At 35.8% G+C, this 21,235-nt stretch overlaps 1 protein-coding gene across 1 annotated transcript in view; it reads right to left on the bottom strand.

Moving 5' to 3' along the window:
• Positions 1 to 20,448, bottom strand: part of NAALADL2 (N-acetylated alpha-linked acidic dipeptidase like 2) — a 665,926-nt gene extending 645,478 nt beyond the window's left edge. The window contains exon 1 of the mRNA XM_039256707.1: positions 19,820 to 20,448. Coding sequence (XP_039112638.1) covers positions 19,820 to 20,448 — 629 coding nt within the window. The remainder of the gene's footprint in view (positions 1 to 19,819) is intronic.
• Positions 20,449 to 21,235: the final 787 nt, after the last annotated feature.

The following is a 21,235-nucleotide window of genomic DNA, read 5'->3' as shown; positions in this document are numbered from 1 at the left end:
TTCTTTCAAAACAAATAAGCTTAAAAAATCCATTTTAGTTTACCATAAAAATTTGGGAAGGGACACAGATCAGTTAACCCTGTGAACTATTAAAAAGAAAGTACAACTATGAAAAGCCTTCTGATTTGAGTGGGTGGCTAGTACATGTTACTTTAGAAATATTCTCCTTGCTTATATATCTTAGTTGGTCTAAGTGTCTTGTCCCACAAAACAAATACTGCATAATGAATAACAACCCAGTCTTTTCAAATTTTAGACATAATTTTTCCTTCTAAGAATTTCTAAATTCCACTGTATTACTGAGACATTCCAACCATGGCGAAAGGGTGTAAGCTTCAGAGTGTATCCCAGAATGTCTATTTAGTGCTAATGCTCTGCCTTTCTGTTTTTAATTGCCACCTGGTGATTAGTAATGCCTCACTGGAATATCATAAAGCATAGCTCATTTTTCAAGGCCCAAAATAACTCTAAGTAAAGATATGACAATTATATGTTGAGTATACACTTAGAAACTAAATAAGTGTTGAAGACAATGAAAAATAAATCATTCCATTTCACTGTGGCCTAATAACATTTAGTCCATACTCTAAAAAAAAATACTCTATGTCAAAATCCTATTTTTAGTTATTAGTATTCTAGCCCTTCTAGACTGCCCTGGGCTTTTTCTCAGGTTTGTTTTGACTTATCAGAGCTGATTTTTGCTATAAAGCTAAATTCAAGTGTTGAAAAGCACTAATGTCACACCCATGCTATTTAATTTCCTTTAATGAGAATTCTTCTCTTTCTCCTGATGGCACTGTGGTCTGTCTATATTACTACAATTATGATAGCTGAATTCTATGATTGGAACATATTATTTTCTTCATTCTTAAAGAAGATTTAAATCCCTTTGAAAGCAGACATTATACTGCATCACTCTGAGAACTCCACTCCTACTATCTACCTACTGCAGGAAGCAGGTGTTTAATGTGTTAAAGTAATTTACTAAGACCTGACAAATCTGAGCCAAAGATGAAATTTGACTCTACTTGAGACTTTCTCCCCCATTTCTGCACATCCTGTAAGACTGGCTTTGCTCAAAACAATCTTGAGATATAGATATTGTCTCCTTCACAGAAAAAAAATTAGCTTTGTTTACAGACTTGAAAAAAATGAATATACTGTCTCCCTTGAGAATATGCTGGTATAGTTACTGTTCAGTATAAGAGATTTAGAATCCGTAAGGTAAATGTGCCTCACTTTAATGTAACTACTACACGTTCAGAAGCCAGCTAACCCTCCTTCCAATACCCTGTGGAAAGTGGGGCTCCAAGAACTCATGCAAATACGGTTGGTTGTGCTGCTTGCTGTTCTGTGCTAAACAACCTTCTGTCTTTGCTTCAGGGATCTCTGCAAGTGTCCAAGAAATTATGACACACTAACTTGTTAGTTTGATGGCTCAGTAAAATCTCAGACTTTTCAGATATTGACAGATTCCTGGCAAGAAGAGCTGATAACAACGATGCAGTCCTAAAGCCTGAGAATTTTAATCAAAATTGAATGGTTGATATAAAATCAATTTTGTGTAGGGGCGCCTGGCTGGCTTAGTCGGTTACGTGTCCGACTTTCGCTTAGGTCATGATCTCACAGTTCGTGGGTTCGAGCCCCGCGTCGGGATCTGTGCTGACTGCCAGCTCGGAGCCTGGAGCCTGTTTCAGAGTCTGTCACTCCCTCTCTCTCTGACCCTCCCCTGCTCACGCTGCCTCTCTCTCTCTCTCCTAGAAATAAATAAAACATTAAATTTTTTTAAATGAATTTTGTGTATTATGCCTCTCCTTTCAGCATTTGTCTTTGTGTGTATACCTTTCCACTGAGGTCCCACCCACTAACATGCCATTGGCTGCACATGTGCAAATATTAAATGTCTACTGTGAAAGTCATAGCTGTAACCATCTGTGCACTGTCCTTCCTGTTCTCAGTCTCTCCATCTCTGATTTATCCTTCAGAAAGCGATCATCTCAGAAGGCACATCTGGTCTTGTAGTTCTCCTACTCAAAACCTGTTGATGATTTATCATATCAGAACTAACTTCTAACCATCAACTTTGCTCCAAAGACTTCCATGAAATTATCCTAACTTACTTGTCAAGCCTTTACATTATGATTTAAGAAGAATGAAATACTTCTTCTGTTCTGCCTACTGTTCTGTCATGCTAGAGGAGTGTGGCTTTCACTGAGGAGGTTGAATTTTTCTCAGGAGGAGGTGAGACCTAAGATATTTAAATGTATTTGTAAGGTGCAATAAAAGTTTACTTTATAGATATGATCATGCATTTGGCACAAAAAAAAAAACACAAGTATTATTTTGGCTGACATCAAAATTCTCAAAGAGAGAACTCTGTTTGGGAAAATATTTGAATATGGAAAGTGAAACTAATGACATGCCTTGGAAGACAACCACAAAAAGCAAACAAACAAACAAACAAAAATGATGAACTTGCAAAGAGGAGCGTAACGTTGAGAGGAGAGTTGGGGAGGAAACTGTGCCATCCTAAGTTTAAGAAATTGCTCACAATCATACAGGTGGATAGAATGGAGTTGGGATTTGATCCCAACCAGGCTGATTTCAAGTCATTTCTAAATTGTTTGAGTTGCTGTGATATACATTCCCCTGACTTCAAATCTTCAAAAGAACTTGATGTGCCCATTGCAGAAACGTAGTATTGGCACTGCAGGGGATAGTGATATGTGTGCAATAACCCTAATTTACGTTTCCTCAACTTCCTGACTAGAGCAGGCAGTGGCACTGAGTCATGAGAAAAAGGAGTCAAATATTCCATGAAGTGACCTGTGCTAAAGTTATCTGTGGACCACAGTACAGTTGTGAGAACAGCTTCAGGAAACTAATTCAGGAGTAGATGGAAACCAAGTCTTTATCATTTTATTTTCCCAATACATTATTGTAGCTGCCTACAAAGGATCATAGGTTCATACCTAGATTACTATAGACTCAGCACCTGAGTTCGTAGTTAATGTCAACAATAGCTCTAGGGGCATATTCCTATTTCCCAGCACTCTAGGGGATTTCAGAAGCACTCACTAGACATAAATATGCCTGTGACAGAGTTGTAGTAAATAGTTTAATCTGCAGAAAAATGGTGTGTGACCTCTATCAAACATTGGTGTGAGGTTTAGATATAGATTCTGGAAAGTCCTGGCAAGTTTCCAAGCTCAAGTGAGACCCAGAGTGGGTCTTGGTTTTCTGCTAAGTGTTGCAGCCTTCTCTGCATTCCTCTTCACATGTTTACTTAACTTCCAAGACTTGGACTCAGGCAAATCATCACCTTCTTCCCAGGCCTTGTACAGAGCTCTCACAAAATATGGGAAGAGGGCCTCTCAGATCTGAAAGGTTGAGTAGCCACTTCTCTGCTGCTCTATTGTTGACTCTTTCTCCCCTAAGTTTATGCTGTAGCACCTTCTCTTCCTTTCTAAGAATTTTCTAGACTCAATTCTTACAGTAGCACTGCCTTTATTTATTACTTTCTAACTCAGGTTTCTAATCCAGAAGCCCTCTCTTAAATCACTAGGCAGAAGGAAAACTTAATTCATTTTGTTTCAGATTGTCATTTTGTTTCTCTCACCCCAAATTGTTGTCTACCTTTCCTAATTTTTTTAAATTGTCCTGTGTCACTTTCACAGTTTTTTTTCCTCTAGCCAATTAGCAAATTATTTTCCAAATGATATTTCTCACAATGCTCAATATCTGTTCCCTGCTTACAGATTGTTGTAGCAATGCTCATTATCAGTATTGTCTGTCATTCAATTTTCCCCTAGTCCCAGCACTGGAGGAAAAAAAAAGTTATTTCTGGAATAAAAATTATTAGCAGCAATCACTATCTTCTCTATCTTTGTGATTACCACACAGGTGCTACTTCCTTAGAACCCACTCCTTAAGCTTTCTCAAACTCTTTAGTCTCAACTTCTTCTCCACATTTCCTGCCCGAAGAGTAACTGAATAAGGCTCCTGCAGAACGCTTTCCAATCACCTGTCCCTAACAACTGACAGGGTGAAATTGCAGTATAAGTAGATGTTTAAAAAATTCCATGTGAGAAGCACCTGGGTGGCTCAGTTGGTTGAGCGTCCAACTTTGGGTCAGGTCATGATCTCCGTGACTCCTGAGTTCAAGTCCTGTGTTGGGCTCTGTGCTGACAGCTGAGAGCCTGGAGTCTGCTTCAGATTCTGTGTCTCCCTCTCTCTCTGCCCCTCTTTGTTTGTGCTTTCTCTCTCACACACAAAAATAAGTAAACATCAAAAAAATCCAATAATCCATGTGAATATTTTTAACTTTCAAGTTTGTAAAGCCACTCTCTTCACAAATATTGCCTGCAGTCTTGAAAAGTTAACATGCATCATTGGGTGTCAGAACATAATTGCATATAATTAGCGAACTGCAACTCTTTCAAAAGATTGCCACTATTTAAACAAGAATTAAGAACTCAAGAATCCAAGATTAACATATCATCCTTAGAATGGTTATTTCAGAATAAGACTGAGCTGTAACCAAAGATTTTTTTTCTTATGACTTACACCATACCAGCTCTGTAGGTAATGTGAAATTGAAATGAAAAAATGAAAGCAACGACAACAACAACAAAAAACTAGGCAGGATGAGACAATCTTCAGAAATGAGGCTACTTTGAAAAGGAAAGCAGAACTTTAAGTTTTTCTATCTTTAATAGGTTTAAAAAGAGGCAGCCATGAAGCACAGGGTTTCTTATTTGTGAGTTAAATTCCATGTTGAATAGCACAAATAAATAGAAATTCAAGAATGGCTAAAGCTCACCATCTCCTTCCACCCACTGCTTCCTGCTAACTCACTCTTTAGAAGTGGGTTTGGTTTTTTGGTTTGGTTTTTGTTTTTGCTTGCATGTGTTAAAATGTCTTTTCTGTTTATTTATTTAAGTTCAAGTTAGTTAACATATAGTGTAGTATTGGTTTCAGGAGTAGAATTCATTTTATTTTTTGGTGTGTGTGTGTGTGTGTGTGCATTGTGTTGTGTTTGTTTTGGGTTGTTTGCCAAGGTAGTGGCAAAAAGCACCTAAATTAGTAGGGAAAAAGCTCCACAGCATTTCCCAGAGCAAGGAGGTGGGGCCGACTCTGCTAATCAGCAGCTGAGCAATCCTACAGTTCCACAGGCAGCCTTGGGTTAGAGGTACAGAGGGAGTGGTCAATTCTTCTGGAATCCAGTAAGTGTCCATTTGAAATTGAACTGATCATTGGTTCCAAAAGTAGCCCCTACTCTCTCTGTCACTCCATCCCTCTTTCCCTTTCTATTTACCACAATGTGTAATTTTGTGTCACTATGCTCAGTTTTCATATACAAGTATAGTCCCATTGCTTCAATTTGGACATTCCAGTGGGAATATAAACACCATGAATCCAGGCATCTTGCATTTCTTGTTCATTGCTTTGTCTCTAGCCCAGCACTCAGTAGGCCCACAATACATATTCATTAAACAAATACATATACACATGAATAAATGCACTGGTGGTAAAAGGCCCCCTGGATACATGCTGTGATGGAAGGCTAAGGTGGCATTTTTTTAATGGGATACACATTTGATTAGGTACAATACAAACCCTTCAATTAGAAAGTTGAGATGGCTTTCTCCCTAACAGTGTACAGTTTTGCTATTGCCTCTAACTCCCTAATAACTTTCTATACAGTCAGAGAATGTGTTTATCTTTGCATCTGATTTTAAGTACTTGGCTGAAATATAATTTAAAAATTTAAATCAGGAGAGAATGACCTTATATGAATTTAGTTTCTCTACTTAAAATAAGAAAGGTGAAAGGAAGGCTTTGATCTTGAGCATGTGTTATGCCAGCAGCAACTGATTCAGATCCATCAATGGTTCACAGCAAAATGCAAAAATATCTGTGAGGGTCTCAGCCAAGACAAAAAAAAAAACAAAAAACAACAACATAAAAACAGTGAACCACAAGCAGCAGCCTATGAAAACTTGGTACAATTTATCTTGGCTGCCCCCACTGGACTAAAATAAGCATTTTTCTCCCTTTGCCCTTTGCTCATATGAAATAGTAAGATATATTTTGAAATATTCAGTTAAATTCCAGTATGCCACTGAGACACACCTAAGGCAGCTGTAATAAGGGAATATCTGACGTTTCGTTGAATTACAAAAAATTATCAGGTTAATAAATTAAAGCTCTTGAATCTATGTAGCAGCTTGAACTACAATATTGGTACAAGCTGATCTTACAAGTTGTTCCCTACAGAATAGTTAATATGATGAAACCAAGTGAAGAAATAGAGAGAAAACGCCCACACTTATTTTATTTTTATTGAAGGTAAAAACCACCTGCACACATTTCTGTTCAACGAAAAATGTTCAGTTTCATTTTTTTCCTCACAGATAGAAACGTACTCCATAGAATTGGAACTATTCCTTTTGTTTCCTGTTCTATCGGAATTTGATTTGCATATTTTGGGACATGTTAAGGTGCTCTCTGTGATTTAGAGAGTTTATAAAAAGGTAATTTGATCTCAAATCATAGTTTTCTTTCTTTATTTCTAATACTGAAAGCTGCATACCCTTCTGAGAAGTGAGCCATGAGGGGAAGACATTAGCTTGCCTTGTATTAGATAATAAGAAAGTACCACAGGGGACGAGTTACATATTATGACATTGTGAATATAAGGCTCATTTGGATGTAATTCATTACTACATCATGTTGCACAGGAAAGCAATTTTTAAGCAATAGAAGTGCACTTCATTTGTAAAGGACCCAGCTATAACACACAATCAGTTATTGAAGACAGAAACTGATTTCCCAAATCAGGCATATAAAATTTAATATATTTGCTCCAGTTATAATGAAAGGGAAGGAAACTTGAATGCCTTTTCTTTTTCCCCCCAGGCAAGAATGACACTTTATAAAATTTGGAAAATACATTTTTGCATGAGTAGTTGACTATATTTTTGATGCCACAAAGTGAATGAAATTAAAAACCTTAATAAAATGTTTTAAAAAATATTTGAAATACCTATTAGACCTATACAGGATCTGATATGTATTAATGAAATAAGGATAAGGATTAACATTGACTATTTTTTTTTCATATCAGTATCTATTTTCCATATTATTCACTGTAATCCTACAGCTTGACTATTCGGTAGAAAAAAAATAGCCAAATTATATTGGTTTATTTAAGTTCCCTAAATCTGTATATACTATTACTTGGGATTCTCCAGAGAAAGAAAGCCAGCAAGATGTACATGTATTTAGAGAGATTTATATTTAAGAAATTGGCTTACACAATTGTGGAGACTTGACAAATCCAAAATCAGTGGGACGGACCAAAAAGGCTAGAGACACAGGGAATAGTTGCAATTCAGGTTCAATGGCAATTTGCTAGTAGAATTCCCTCTTCTCTCTGAGACCGAAATCCTTTCCTTCCTTCGTTCGTTCCTTCCTTCCTTCGTTCCTTCCTTCCTTCCTTCCTTCCTTCCTTTTATTTTGTTTTAAGTTTATTTATTTTGACAGACAGAGAAGGAGAGAGAATCCCAAGCAGGCTTTGCACTGTCAACATGGAGCCTGATGTGGGGCTTGAACTCAGGAACTGTGAGATCATGTACCTGAGCCAAAATCAACAATCAGATATTTAACCAACTGAGCCACCCAAGTGGCCAAGAAGTCTTTTTCTTTTTCTTTTCTTTTTTTGTTTTAAATATTTAATTGATTTTTGAGAGAGAGATAGAGACAGCATGAGCAGGGGAGGGTCAGAGAGAGAGGGAGATACAGAATCTGAAACAGGCTCCAGGCTCTGAGCTAGTTGTCAGCACAGAGCCCGATGCAGGCCTCAAACCCACGAACCGTGAGATCATGACCTGAGCTGAAGTTGGATGCTTAACCGAGTGAGCCACCCAGGCAACCCCAAGAAGTCTTTTTCTATTAAGGCTTTCAACTGATTGGATGAGACCCACCCATTAATTACCATAATTGGTAATAATGAAGGTCATCTGCTTTACTAAGTCTACTGATTTAAATATTAATCTCATTAAAAAAAACATCTTTGCAGAAATATCTAGAATGATGTTTGACCAAATATCTGTGCCCTGTGTCCTAGCCAAGTTGACACATAAAATTAACCATTATGCTGTAGTTATAACCATCTAAAATTTAGAAAATAAACTCATCTATCCATTCTGTGATAGTTTGCCAGGATAGAGACAATGAGGAAGAAGTTTTCATCACCCCTTTCTAGGTATCTGAATTATTAGCCAACTTTCTCTACTATCAGCTAGAAATGCCCATTTGAAATTTACTTAAGAGGCTATAATAAAGTACTTAATTTGATTTGGTAAACATGCATAAATCATCCACTTACCCATATATTTTCATTTAAATTTCCCCTGTAACCACCATCATGAGATTATGGGATTAATACTTTTAGTCACAATTTCCAGTATTTTACTTAATTTCTAAAAGCAGAGATTGAGATTTTCAAATTGCTGATCTCAAAGGGCCATATCTGCCATTTGAATCTTGATTTCATTGACATTAAAAAGGAACATGAAAGAGAGAGTATGTAATCAGTTCCCAACCTTTCCATGTTTAACTTACACTTCACTCTACTAAATGTGATCATTACCAACTTTTCTATCGCTAGCATGTCGGGAAGTCAAGTGAATCCACAGGAAACTGACATACTTTATCCTCAAAGAAAAAGGTTTGTTTTTCCCTTGTACTACATCTAATTGATCTTGTTCCTATTTTGGAATGAATAAGATCAAGAAGTGAACAGATGAAAAAGCATATTATAGTCAATGCAGGAAAGATATAAGAAAGTTATGACAAGTCTTAAGGTTGAGCCATTTTCAGGATAGAAAGCTGGTAAGCACAGATGACCTTGATACATCTGATGGAAATATTTCATTGACCATGGAACATTGTCACTGCAAAAGACTCCTTTCATTATGTAAAATATATTCCTCCCACTAAGAATGCCAGAAAAATCAAATTTAAAAAACTCAAATTCCGGGGCGCCCGGGTGGCGTAGTTGGTTAAGCGTCCGACTTTCGCTTGGGTCATGATCTCGCGGTTCGTGGGTTCGAGCCCCGCGTCGGGCTCTGTGCTGACTGCCAGCTCAGAGCCTGGAGCCTGTTTCAGTCTGTGACTCCCTCTCTCTCTAACCCTCCCCTGCTCACGCTGTCTCTCTCTCTCTCTCTCCTAGAAATAAATAAAACATTTAAAAAAAAAAAAAAACCTCAAATTCCTGGATTTTGATCCTTAACAATTTAATACAGTTGTAATGTTTCTTGTGTTGGTTTTTTTTCCCAAAATTTTCTTTAAATTCTACTTAGTTATCATATAGTGTAATATTGCCTTCAAGAGAATTTAGTGATTCATTGCTTACATATATTACCCAGTTCTCAACACATAGTCCTGATGTTTTACATCAGATAGATTTAGTGAAGAAGAAGAAGAAGGAGAAGGAGAAGGAGAAGGAGAAGGAGAAGGAGAAGGAGAAGGAGAAGGAGAAGGAGAAGGAGAAGAAGAAGAAGAAGAAGAAGAAGAAGAAGAAGAAGAAGAAGAAGAAGAAGAAGAAAAGAACATGTGGTTACTAAGAAGTTAAATAACCTAATCTTAGAATATAACTTTAAGGATAAAAAAAATTGTGTATACAAGGAGGTATAAGTGGGCCAGGGATGGGGAGGGAGGAGGGACCAAGAAGGCAAAGCAGCAGAAAAGCAGAAAAAAGTGCAGGCCTTCTGGCAGGTCTGGCCCTAGACTAAGACAACCCCTTCCTGACAAGGCATAAAAAGACCTGTGAGGGATCTACATTTTACCTCCATAAAAACTGCAATCATGGAAATAACTTTTTGTGAAACTTTTACTTTCACTTCTTCTTGATAGCAAAAGAATGTTCTCTACATTGCACAAAATATTGCTAAAAATAGAGTGACTGGTAGGGTGCCTGGAATATAGTAGACATTCAGCATATGTTTACATAAAGGAAAAAGAAAATCCTTTACCATCAAAATAAAAAAATATATATATAGCACAGACTATGACAATGTAGATAAAATATGTTTAGGAACCAAAGTCATTTATATTCATGCCATAATGTATATGTTATATACACATATTATATATACATGTATATATACACATACACATATTATGTATATAATCATATAAATGATTTTAATTTAAAATTCCAATGATATAGATGATTAACCAGAAGCATACATACTTTTCCTAAAAAAAAAAAAAAAAAAAAACAAACAGAATTCACATGGAAGTGAAGGCTTTATCAAGAAAGTCTAGATATTCTGGGTTCATCCTCTGCCACAGTAAAGATTTAAGGAATATTTACATGCTTCGGCTCATGTACTGGACCAAACTCATATAGTCTTTTCTCCACTGCAAAGCAGAGAGTGATTCATGCCAACAAAAAGAAAAAAAAAATTCAAGGAGAGAGAGAACTCAACTGGTAGGAGATGGAAAAGAACATTTTAAAGCAGCTGGCACCTGAGCCAGACCTCAAAGGATGCCTAGTGTTTGAACAGGTCAGGACTGATAAGGTCATTGCAGACAAAAGCCATTCTGTCAATAATACTTATTTATCCTATGGTGTGTGCTGCTCTTGCTCTGGTCAAATGCCTAAGGATTGTGAAGAGTATAAGCTTTTATTAGTCGGCTGACACAGTCAGTTAAGAGAACTAATGTCGTTCAGCAGAACACCTAGAAACTCGGAGTGAAGCAGCAACCTTATCTCAAATCCGGAGAAAGAAAATATTATCCATAAGTAAATAAATCCTATCTATGTATTCTTTTATGATTAAATTTAAGACAATGTACATTTGTTATCTGGAGACATCAATGATAGAATAGCTAATTACTTCCTTTAGGAACTGTCACTCCGGTGCTATTAAATGCATTCTGTTATCATTTTCATAAACTGAATTATGTGCTCTTTTGTTACTCAGTTACACATTTTTCTCCAATTAAAATGTCAGTTACTATATTATCTTCTTCATTTCTCCCAAACTTCCTGCTCTCATTCTAATACTGAAATTGATGAAGAACAAGTATATATATAACTTATATATGTAATTATATATAGTATACCATATTATATATATTATATTATACTATATTATATATTATATAATATTATACTGTATATAATATATTATATAATATTATATATTATATAACTATATATATTTAGGTTATATACACATATGGAAGACAGAAACCAAAAATTATAATAATAATAATAATACACATAGCAGAGAAGGACAGACAGATGGCTAGAAAGTACAGCTGGAGACTAGAGAACAGTTACTGACAGTATCACCATCATGAAGCCTTACTTTTATAAAAGCATATCAGCAAAAGATAGAGCCCTGAAGCATCAGAGGAAAGAAAATCATGGATTTAAAGAAGTGCTGTAATGCTCTGAAAACGATAAAACAGTCTGCAGGCCTTCATGAACTCCACAACCAGCTTTCTTTAGGTGAGGAATACCTTGCCTCTGTCATGTAAGACTGAAAGGAATGTGTAGTCCTCATATTTCTTGAACAAGAAACCAGAACAATCATACATTCTTTGGTAAAGGAATTGTAGCATTTTAAAATGGAAGGAAGTAATCATGGGTGATAGATGAGGAAAAGGAAGAACCACAAAATGAAGGCACACTGTGAGCACAGGAAAGACAATAATACTGTAATAAGTGAACAAACTTAATGTCTGAATTAAAAGAAAGGGACAGAGAATCAGCACAATCTGTTTACTATCTTAAGTCAGGGGATGGTAGGTGAAGGCAGGTGAACAAAGATTTTATGAATTACAGATTTTATTTCTAGATGGGTTGAACTGAGCCTTTTCACCTTGCAGGTGATCAACTTAATATAAAGAGGTATGATAAAAATACAGTAGATACTAGCAAGTAGGTTCTAAGACTTTGGACTCCTTGGCAGTATAGCGTAGCTATGAGTCTAGGGTTCTTGTGCAGTTAGTCGGCCTGATAAAAGTATGAACTTTCCCTTTCCAGAAGAAATTCATCCATACAATTTAAATGAAACTAATTCTTATGATGTGACCCAGTTTAGGGATAACATAGGATAAAAATGGCAAATCATCTTCTACACCTCTGATCGGCTAATAAGGACTGCCAAGAGTGTTGGGTTAAGGACTCCGAGAAGGTCTGAAAACAATGAAAAACAGAGTTATGACTGTCATGGACACAGAAGGGTCATACAACAGGAAGTGGCAGTATGTAGGTAGCAAAGCTGCCATTCCTTTAGTTCAGTGCCATTAAAGTCCAGTAACATTACTAACTAGTGTCAATGGCAAAGTTTAATTGGTATTATGAAATGTACTATGCAAGTTCATGTTTGACTAACTAAATATACTATTGTTGCCAAAGGCACTGGAGAAGAAGGAAGAAGATAAAGAAGAAAAAGAAAGGAGAGATGGGGGAGGAGAAACAGCAACAGCAACAGATGATTTTTAAACGTATATTCAAAAGAAGAGAAAACTAGACTTGGGAATCCATTTCAATTTATTTTATTAAAAAGTAACCACTAAAATATAAAGTATATGAAACAATATTGAATACTACCTAGGTTTTCAGATAAGGTCTTGTTTATTAAGATACTACTAAAGACAATTTACATTTCCTAAACTTTTTGAAGAGTTAATTACCAGCTGAAAAAATATGCAGTTTTTACTAATGCTTGTAAAGATCATTTCACAGCATAACTTAACTCAGGCTTAATTACTTGTACCAAGTCAGACAGTGATGAAAAATAGTGCTGTCCAAATAATGTAAACATTTAAAAATAGATAAATCCTAGAGAGCTCATTGTTCATTTTATTTTGTTAACAAATGTGTCTACTAAATAAAATTCAGAAAAATGGGGGACAATACACAAAGTAATAGACTTTGTGTCTATTATTTTTATAATATTTTAGTTTCTCAACTTATAAAGGTTATGGAGAAAGAGCCTATAAAAGCCATGGGAAAATGCTTTAAAAAGTAATTCATATATGTAAAAAAAAAAAAAAAAGGAAAATGGTCAATTAAGATATAAAAAGTTTGTCAACATTATATTTGGCCTATCAAAACAAATAAAAAATAATGAGGAGCTGCCTGGAAGGCTGGCAGCTCTGAAAAGCAATTTGGTAAAACAAAGCAATAACTAAACAAATTTAAACTCACTGAATCTGTGATTTGCTTCCAGGAACCTATCAGAAAAGAATAATTAAAGAAGCAAAGACTTATGTACAAGAATGTTTGTAGAGACAACCTAATAAATGTCCATTTATAAGAAATAGGTTCAATAAATTCATGACATCTATATAATGGAATACCAGCGGTATTTTAATATAATGATTTAAGTCTATATTTATTGGCTTGAAAAATAGTTTTAATATATTATAGGTAAAAAATTCTCAAAAATATATTGAAGGGATAGACATGGTATAATAGTTTTGCTTATTGATTAGAAAAGATAGAAAGAAAGAAAGATGAGAAAGGGTGGTAGGATTATGTGTGGTTTTTACTTTATCCATTCTAACTTTCTGTATATAGTTTACTTATAAATAAGAAAAAAATAATGTTCTTTCCAATTACAAATTTTAAAAAGTAATATGTTAGCCATAATTAAGATACAACCCATTTTTGGGGCACCTGGGTGGCTTGGTCAGGGGAACACCTGACTTTGACTCAGGTCATGATCTCATGGTCCATGAGTTTGAGCCCCATGTTGGGCTCTGTGCTGGTACCTCAGAGCCTGGAGCCTGCTTCAGATTCTATATCTCCTTGCCTCTCTCTGCTCTTCCCCAGCTCATGCTCTGTCTCTCTGTCTGTCACTCAAAAATAAATAAACATTAAAAAATTAAAAAGAAAAGATACAACCCATGTTTTCTTTTTCACCATTTCACAGTCAAAACGTTCCTGAATTCAAAAATATACTTAACTTTATTAGTTCATCCATTTCAAATATATTATATTAAATTTAGTAACTAAATTTTGAAGTTTTTAACATACTTTACTCTGTCCAGCAATGTGTTTATGATCTTTTTATTTAAGTTTATTTATTGATTTTGAAAGAGAGTGAGAGAGAGCAGGAGGGGCAGAGAAAGGGATAGAAAGAGAATCCCAAGGAGGCTCTGAGCTGTCAATGAAGAGCCCAGCGCAGGCTCAAACCCATGAACTGTGAGATCGTGATCTGAGCCAAAATCAAGAGTCAGATGCTTAACCGACCTACCTACCCAGGCACCTACCTCTGTGTTTATGAGCTTTAGAGCATGTACACACACACACACACACACACACACACACAGGTCATTCATTCAACTATATATATGATAAAGTCTCAGTGACTTCATTATATAATAAACATAAAACATTATACTTGTCACATTGAAGCTTCTTCTAAGTTAAAAAGTTCTCTCAATAGCCCTTAGATAAACATGTTTCATACTAGGTAACCAGCATCCCATGTGGCCAAAACTGAGTAGACCAGGGATAAACACTTGGTACAGAGTCACAGATGCCTCTGGCCCTCAAAATAAGATTTCATTCTGGGCAATAAGAATGATGGAATCAATCACATACTGGGGAATATAGCAGTTGGTATTAGGGGAAGAAAAAACAAAGTAGTACAGATGGAAACGGAGTTAAATCACTTTGGTGCTTCAACACTCCAGTGAATATCAGGGGAATATGGCTATTGAGGTCCATGGAACTGACTGGATCCAGATTCTATATCAATAAGGCCTGATCAAACGAATCATTCCTATTCATAGAGGCTGGGCCCAGCCTCCTGTTTTGATGCTTCCAATAAACTTGCATATCTAGGTAGTTACTGTTTCGAAACTCCAAAAGCATAAATAAAACAACTTATTTGGATTCTATCAGAATATACCCATCAGAATATATCTGCTGTATATCTGAATATACCTTGTTGGCTTACACAGAAGATATGTGGAAGAAATAAACAAATTATGTAAAAGAGTGAAGGTATTTCAAATAGCAACAAGTTAAGCATAGACAAAAGTGACTGAGAGAATCATATTAGATGATTAATATACACAAAAACACACACATACACATACATTTACACAAACACTAACGTGGTCTTCATACTCCTATGCTAATCTTGACCATGTTCACAAATGTGATCAAGTATAACTAAACTTCTGATTGGTTTTCTTTGATTTGGTCAATATACCAAGTACTTGCCTTAACATATTACGCAGGTTTTATTATGGGGTAATTAGGTTCTTCAACTGGAATATACAGCCAATATGTCTATCAATAATTCTCTATGAATCACCACATTCAAATGTGTACTTTTCTAAAATCCTAAATGTAACCTCTACATTGAACAATGTTTAACTCAGGGAATGCAATCATAAAGTACTTTTCTTTCATTTACATTTATTCATTGAGGCTAGATTTTTTTTTTTATTCCTGGATAAAAACTCCACTAATTCTGGTGATTGTTGTGTGACCTGAATTCTTCTAGCTAGCAATTAAACTTTTCTTCTAGTGAGTAATTTAACTTTTCCCCACTTTTGACCGTCTTTAAATTGGGAACCCTAAAGTCAAAGTATGGGGAGTAGTCAGCTTCTTGTCTTTGTGTGTCTATAACTTCAGGACTGACACAGAGCAACTAAAATTAGGGTAAAGTGGGAGCAAATGGCTCTCATTTGATAAATACTCTCATGAACTGGCATGGTATTTCCTGAATCTATTTGGAGTCATCAGGTGAATTATCCTCTTCTGCTTTGTGGGTTCTTTGGAGATCCATTCATCTCACAAGTGAATTCTCACCCTCCTTTTATGTGAGTAATACATTCTCCTCCAGCTCCAATGCTTCCACAGACCCATATCTGTAGCTCTGTCTCTGATAAGTTCTTTACATCTATCCAGGAAGTTTTATTGGAGAAGATCTGTAAGACTCCCTCCAACCCCCAGTCCATTTGGGCTACTATAACAAAATATCACAGATTGGTTGGCTTATACAGATTTCTCACAGTTCTGGAGAATGGGAAGTCTGTTACAGCACTGGCTGATTCATTGTGGTGGCTGGTGAGGGCCCTCTTCCTCTCTCATAAAGAATGTCTTCTCACTATGTCCTCACACGACAAAAGGACTTGGGGACTCTGTGTGGCCTCCTTTTGTAAGATTGCCAGTCCTGTTTGTGAGAAATATATCTTCATGATCTAACCACCTCCCAGAGGCCCCATCTCCTAATACCATCATACTGATCATCAGGGTTGCAATATATGAATGGCAGTAATCCTCTCTCTTCCTTCATTCGTATTCATATTCTGTCTGTCTGGATAGAGTCCACAGAAGAAAAGTTTGTCATAGTCCACCCCAAACCTCTTCCTTTGTACTTTTAGCAGCAACTAAACCAATCCATATCTTATCACTTAGACTTCTCAAGTGGAAATCAGGCAGTCTGTGTGAGGCAGCTAGCAAGTTCTTCCAAGTAGTTCTATTAAACCCTTTTTTCACTGGACTTGAAGCTTCTTCCTTGGAAAGAAATTGAGACTTAACACACCAGTAGCAGCAATCTCAAAAAAAAACCCTCTTTATCTACTCTTTTATTTCTTCTAAAACTGGATGATCATCTCAGAATTTTGTTATTCACCCCTACAAGTTCTGCATGCTGGTTCTAATAGAAGTGCAGCATCAACTGTCTTCAAGCCTCATCTGGAACGGAGACATCAACAATGTACTTTAACATTTTTACAGTATCTAGTTTTGATATGAGTTGTCACTTTTTAAAATCAGAAGATACCAGATCCTCTGAGTAACTATAATATAATTATATAATATAAAGTATTTTATAATATAAGCAGATATTATATTAATATTTTGAATAGAATCATTATATGAAAAATAAAATTGGTAAGTCAAATAATTTTCAAAATACATAATATAATTGGCCAGTTAAATATAGCTCTATTTCTCATTTACTCAGGCATTCATTTCCTCCAATAGAAAAATACTTATTCAATATTTACCAGACTCTAGGAATCTAATGCTGGACAAAGAAAATTTGGTCCATTTCCTCATGGAGTCTGCAATCTAATCTATTATAAAAAGAATATATTTTATATTGCACAACTTTTGGATGTTTCGCAAGAACTGACCTAGTCTTAGAGTACAGGAAAGGATAGAGAACCAATAGAAAAGAGAGAAAGCAACTGATGAACAAAAGAGTAAGCCAATAAAAGCCCAATACTGGGCATAAATTGAAGAAAAGTAGCAGTAGGTATCTGTGATATATAGAGTTAATGCTAAGATGACTTAGTAAACACAGAAGCCCATTATAGGTCATTTGTTTAACATGACTATTAGGAAAAAGTTTGTCTTTGGATGAGATGTTATTTGGAGAAAGTCACTATAAACATATTTGTATGAAGAAAAAGTCTCTTATCTCAATAAAGAAAAAAAATGTGGCTATTTGATGCACTACAATTTTGAATATGTGTTCAACCATTGAATATTTCCCAGCAGTAAAATTGTTAGTGAGTATGTTTTTGTAGCTATCTTTGAAATATATATTATCTGGGTTTTCAAGTTTAAGAGGAGAATATATGCCTTACTCACACAACTCCTATTCTGAGGAAAATAATGCATATTTTTATTTAATTATACATTTACAACTTTAGAACCAGCTGCCTATTTGCAAAAAAGGACATTAAGTCAGTTTTTAAAGATGTCTACAATGATGAAAAAACTAATAATTATAATAAGGCAAAGAAAGCCAGAGAAAGAAATAAATTCATAGGTTAGTTTGTACACAAAAAATGCTTTCCATGAAATTTCTTATGATTTCAATATAAATATGACTCTGAACTTACTATAAAGTCCAAAAGAAAAAAGGAGGAAGCTAGTTAGGAGATTCATTGAGTCCCTAAACTAAAAACTAAGCAGTTGATCAGGAAAACATAATAATTATTAGTATTAACAAAAAAAAAAAAAAACCCATGGATCCTTTTTCAGAAGACACTTTCATGAAAGAATGTACACAATGAAGATATAGTAGACACAGTTTCATAGAGTTCTGTTTTCCTTCTTCCTCCCAACCTCTGCTTCGGGTGGTGTTTTGTTTTGTTTTGTTTTGTTTTTTGTTTTTTTTAATAATATCCCGTTTAGATCTATCTTTGACAGAACCCTTTTACTCCCCTCCTCCAGGAAGCTGAACCCTTCAGAATGAGTTTCCCAGGTTCAGAGTCCGCAGCACTCCTACTGGGTTCAGCCAATGGGACAACTAGTAGGATACTGCAGAACAGGAGAAAGGGAGAAGCTGCCATACTTCTTACTTTCTCTCTGCCTTCAGTAGCTGAGGCTATTTCTCCACTCCCCTGAACTTGTGTACATATAAAGTTCCAGTGTCCACCAAGTTTCCCAGGTCCCTTTGTCCCTCCAGCGTAGGTTTAGTAATGGCTTCTTTTCTTTGGGCTGTCTCACTGTCCCTCAGATTTTTTCACTGATGGAGTAATTCCTCTACTTTCAATGTCCTCTGCTTTAAATATCCAGAGAGTTTTCTGTTGTCTGATCCTGAGTGATAGAATCACCCATTATAAGTTAGTGACATAACTTTCAGCTCAATTCTACATAAACAATTTTACATTGAACAATACCAAGGAAAGTCTCATTATTTGCATATTACATGCTTATGCAACAATGAATAGCAGATGCAGAAGGGTATAGGAAACAAATTACCATTACTGATTCAGATGTGTTTTTTAGGAAGAGAATAATAATTCACCAATATCCACACACATGACATTTCAGCACATAGATACAATGATGCACCTTCAGTGGGTATTCTTACTAGGAGATCCCCAGAAATGCACACATGCCAACACCTTGACTGTAATGAGTCAACATAACCCAGAAAGAATAGCCTGGGGAAGTAGTATTCCTCTCTCTCATCTACCTATAAACAAGATATATGATTCACTTAGGACTGTCTTTTCTTGGAAAAGATGGAAAACATATGGGAAAGCTAAAATTCTAGTTCATTTCACTAAGAATGTAAACTAGCAAACCCTTTACAACTCAACATATATGCTAATAACAACCATTTCAAGATGCCCATTAATTATATGGCAACAGTGAAACTTTTCCCAAGAACTCAGAATTAATGCTAGATAAAGAATATTTTCTTATCATTTAACTTAAAAATCAACACATTCTGGCTAGAAAGGTCATGTGCAAACTTACCGTAAAGAGACAGATGAACTTTTAGAACTGCCTGATATATAGAACCCAATGGTTTTCAATAAAAATGTGCTAAGAGACCCAGGAATGCAGGAATCCAAATACTATCAGTGCTTGTCTTAGCTCTTAACCATAAGAGATAGTTACTTCAGCCCATAAAAAGAGGTGTATTTCATTCTGGTGCCATTAAAAATTACAATCATATGGCTAATATCCTAGTTTTTATTACACATATACCCAGCTGTGTCTACATCCTAATTTGGTCTACCTGGACTTTCCAAGAGGGAGAGTATGCAATACTAGAATCTTTTAGTCTCCACAGCAGTTATGATTCTTGTTATCAATTAATACAACAGCATCATAAATTTGTATTGCTGTATCATAAATCTGAAATGTGCATCCTTTCTGTGAAGGGTGTGCTGGGCAAGTTTTGCTGCTTGGCTTGCAGGACTAACCTTACACCATGGCAAAATCACCAATTCAATACTCCCTGTGAGACATTTTTCTCAAGAAATGCATTCCATCAGCATCAATTTTTTCTCCACCTACCTGAAAGACTTCTTAATATCTTCTGCTTGGATTGTCTTGAGAATCTCTTGGTAAAACTGAAGATCAAGTGTTCCTGAAGATGTAGCATTTGAAGGGCAATTTTTATGTGTATAATAGCCTATCAAAATCCCCAAAATAAATAAAATGATGGCTGTGCAAAGTATTTTTAAAAGGCGGCAAAAATTGCAGGGGTTGCTCTTTGGTGCAGATCTTGTATAACGGGTTACATAATCAGACTCTTCTTGAAGTCTCTGAAACCTTCCTTTGGGTGAAGTTGCTGGTTGAATAGAATCAAGATTGAGGTCTGCAGTCTCTGGATTCTCCATGCTCTGATTCTCAGCACTATCTAGCTGGAACTGGTCAAAACCAGGCTCTTCCAGTTCCTTTTCCATGTCCCATTCTAAGTCAAGGGCAGTGGCTTGAAGGTCATCATTGTCTAAATACTGTGAATGTCCTGGAGCTCTTTGATCTGCATTGACCTTCTGATAAGCCATCTTTTTACCTGTGAAAATAAGAGAAGTGTATTTTCTTAAAATAAACTGTGAAACTGAATATAGGAAACCACATTTAAAATGGTGTGGGGTGACCAGCCAACTACAGATCTCAACAGGAAGAGACATACCTTGCATTCCTAGTTGGAAGAAGCCTATTTTACTACCCTAGCAGGAGGAAGGAAAAGTTTCTTCCTGCTTAGCAACAAGCTCAGCAAATAACAAAATCCAACAACTCAGCCAATGAGAAACCCTCACTACCCTGCACTCTCACTTTCTTTCAATGGACTTTTCATTCAAAGAAGCCCCTCCCAACTTCCTCTTCGTAATAAAGTAACAGTCCTCTCCTTTGATCTCCAGGCTTGCCTATGGTTTGCCATAGTTTACAAGTCCTGAATTGTAATTTCCCTGCTATTCCAGAATAAAGTCATTTTGCTGGTAAAATAACTGGGTGTTTATTTTTAAGGCTGACAAAACAAACAATAAAGAAAATCTCCAAGGTGAAAAACAAAAGAAAACAGCAATAATATTAGGTTGCTAAATAAAATTTTAGTGATAAAATTTTAGTGATTATAATCATGGGAAATATACTGTCCCTATAGAAAAATCACATATTAGTTAATTATGTAATCTTCTGTTTTGCTGTTGATGTTTATTATAGGAAGAGGAGACAAAAGAAACTTTGAGAAAACATAAAATAGACACACATACAATTATTCCTTTGAAGCTCAGGAGCATAAAAAAGTCACAAATGTATAAGTGCATTGAAGATAATATATTATCATGGAGGCAAAATTTAAGCTTACACATTGTCAAAATCACTTTTAAGAAAAACTAAGGGCAGAAGTAATAAAGCTGTGCTTTAGTAAGTTAAGGAAGGGAGGAAGAGAAGAGAAGAGAAGAGAAGAGAAGAGAAGAGAAGAGA

Source organism: Hyaena hyaena, unplaced genomic scaffold (assembly GCF_003009895.1).
Source record: "Hyaena hyaena isolate Hyena2069 unplaced genomic scaffold, ASM300989v1 scaffold_586, whole genome shotgun sequence".
In the NCBI taxonomy this organism is placed as follows: Eukaryota; Metazoa; Chordata; class Mammalia; order Carnivora; family Hyaenidae; genus Hyaena; species Hyaena hyaena.
This window is presented reverse-complemented; position numbering and strand designations above follow the sequence as displayed.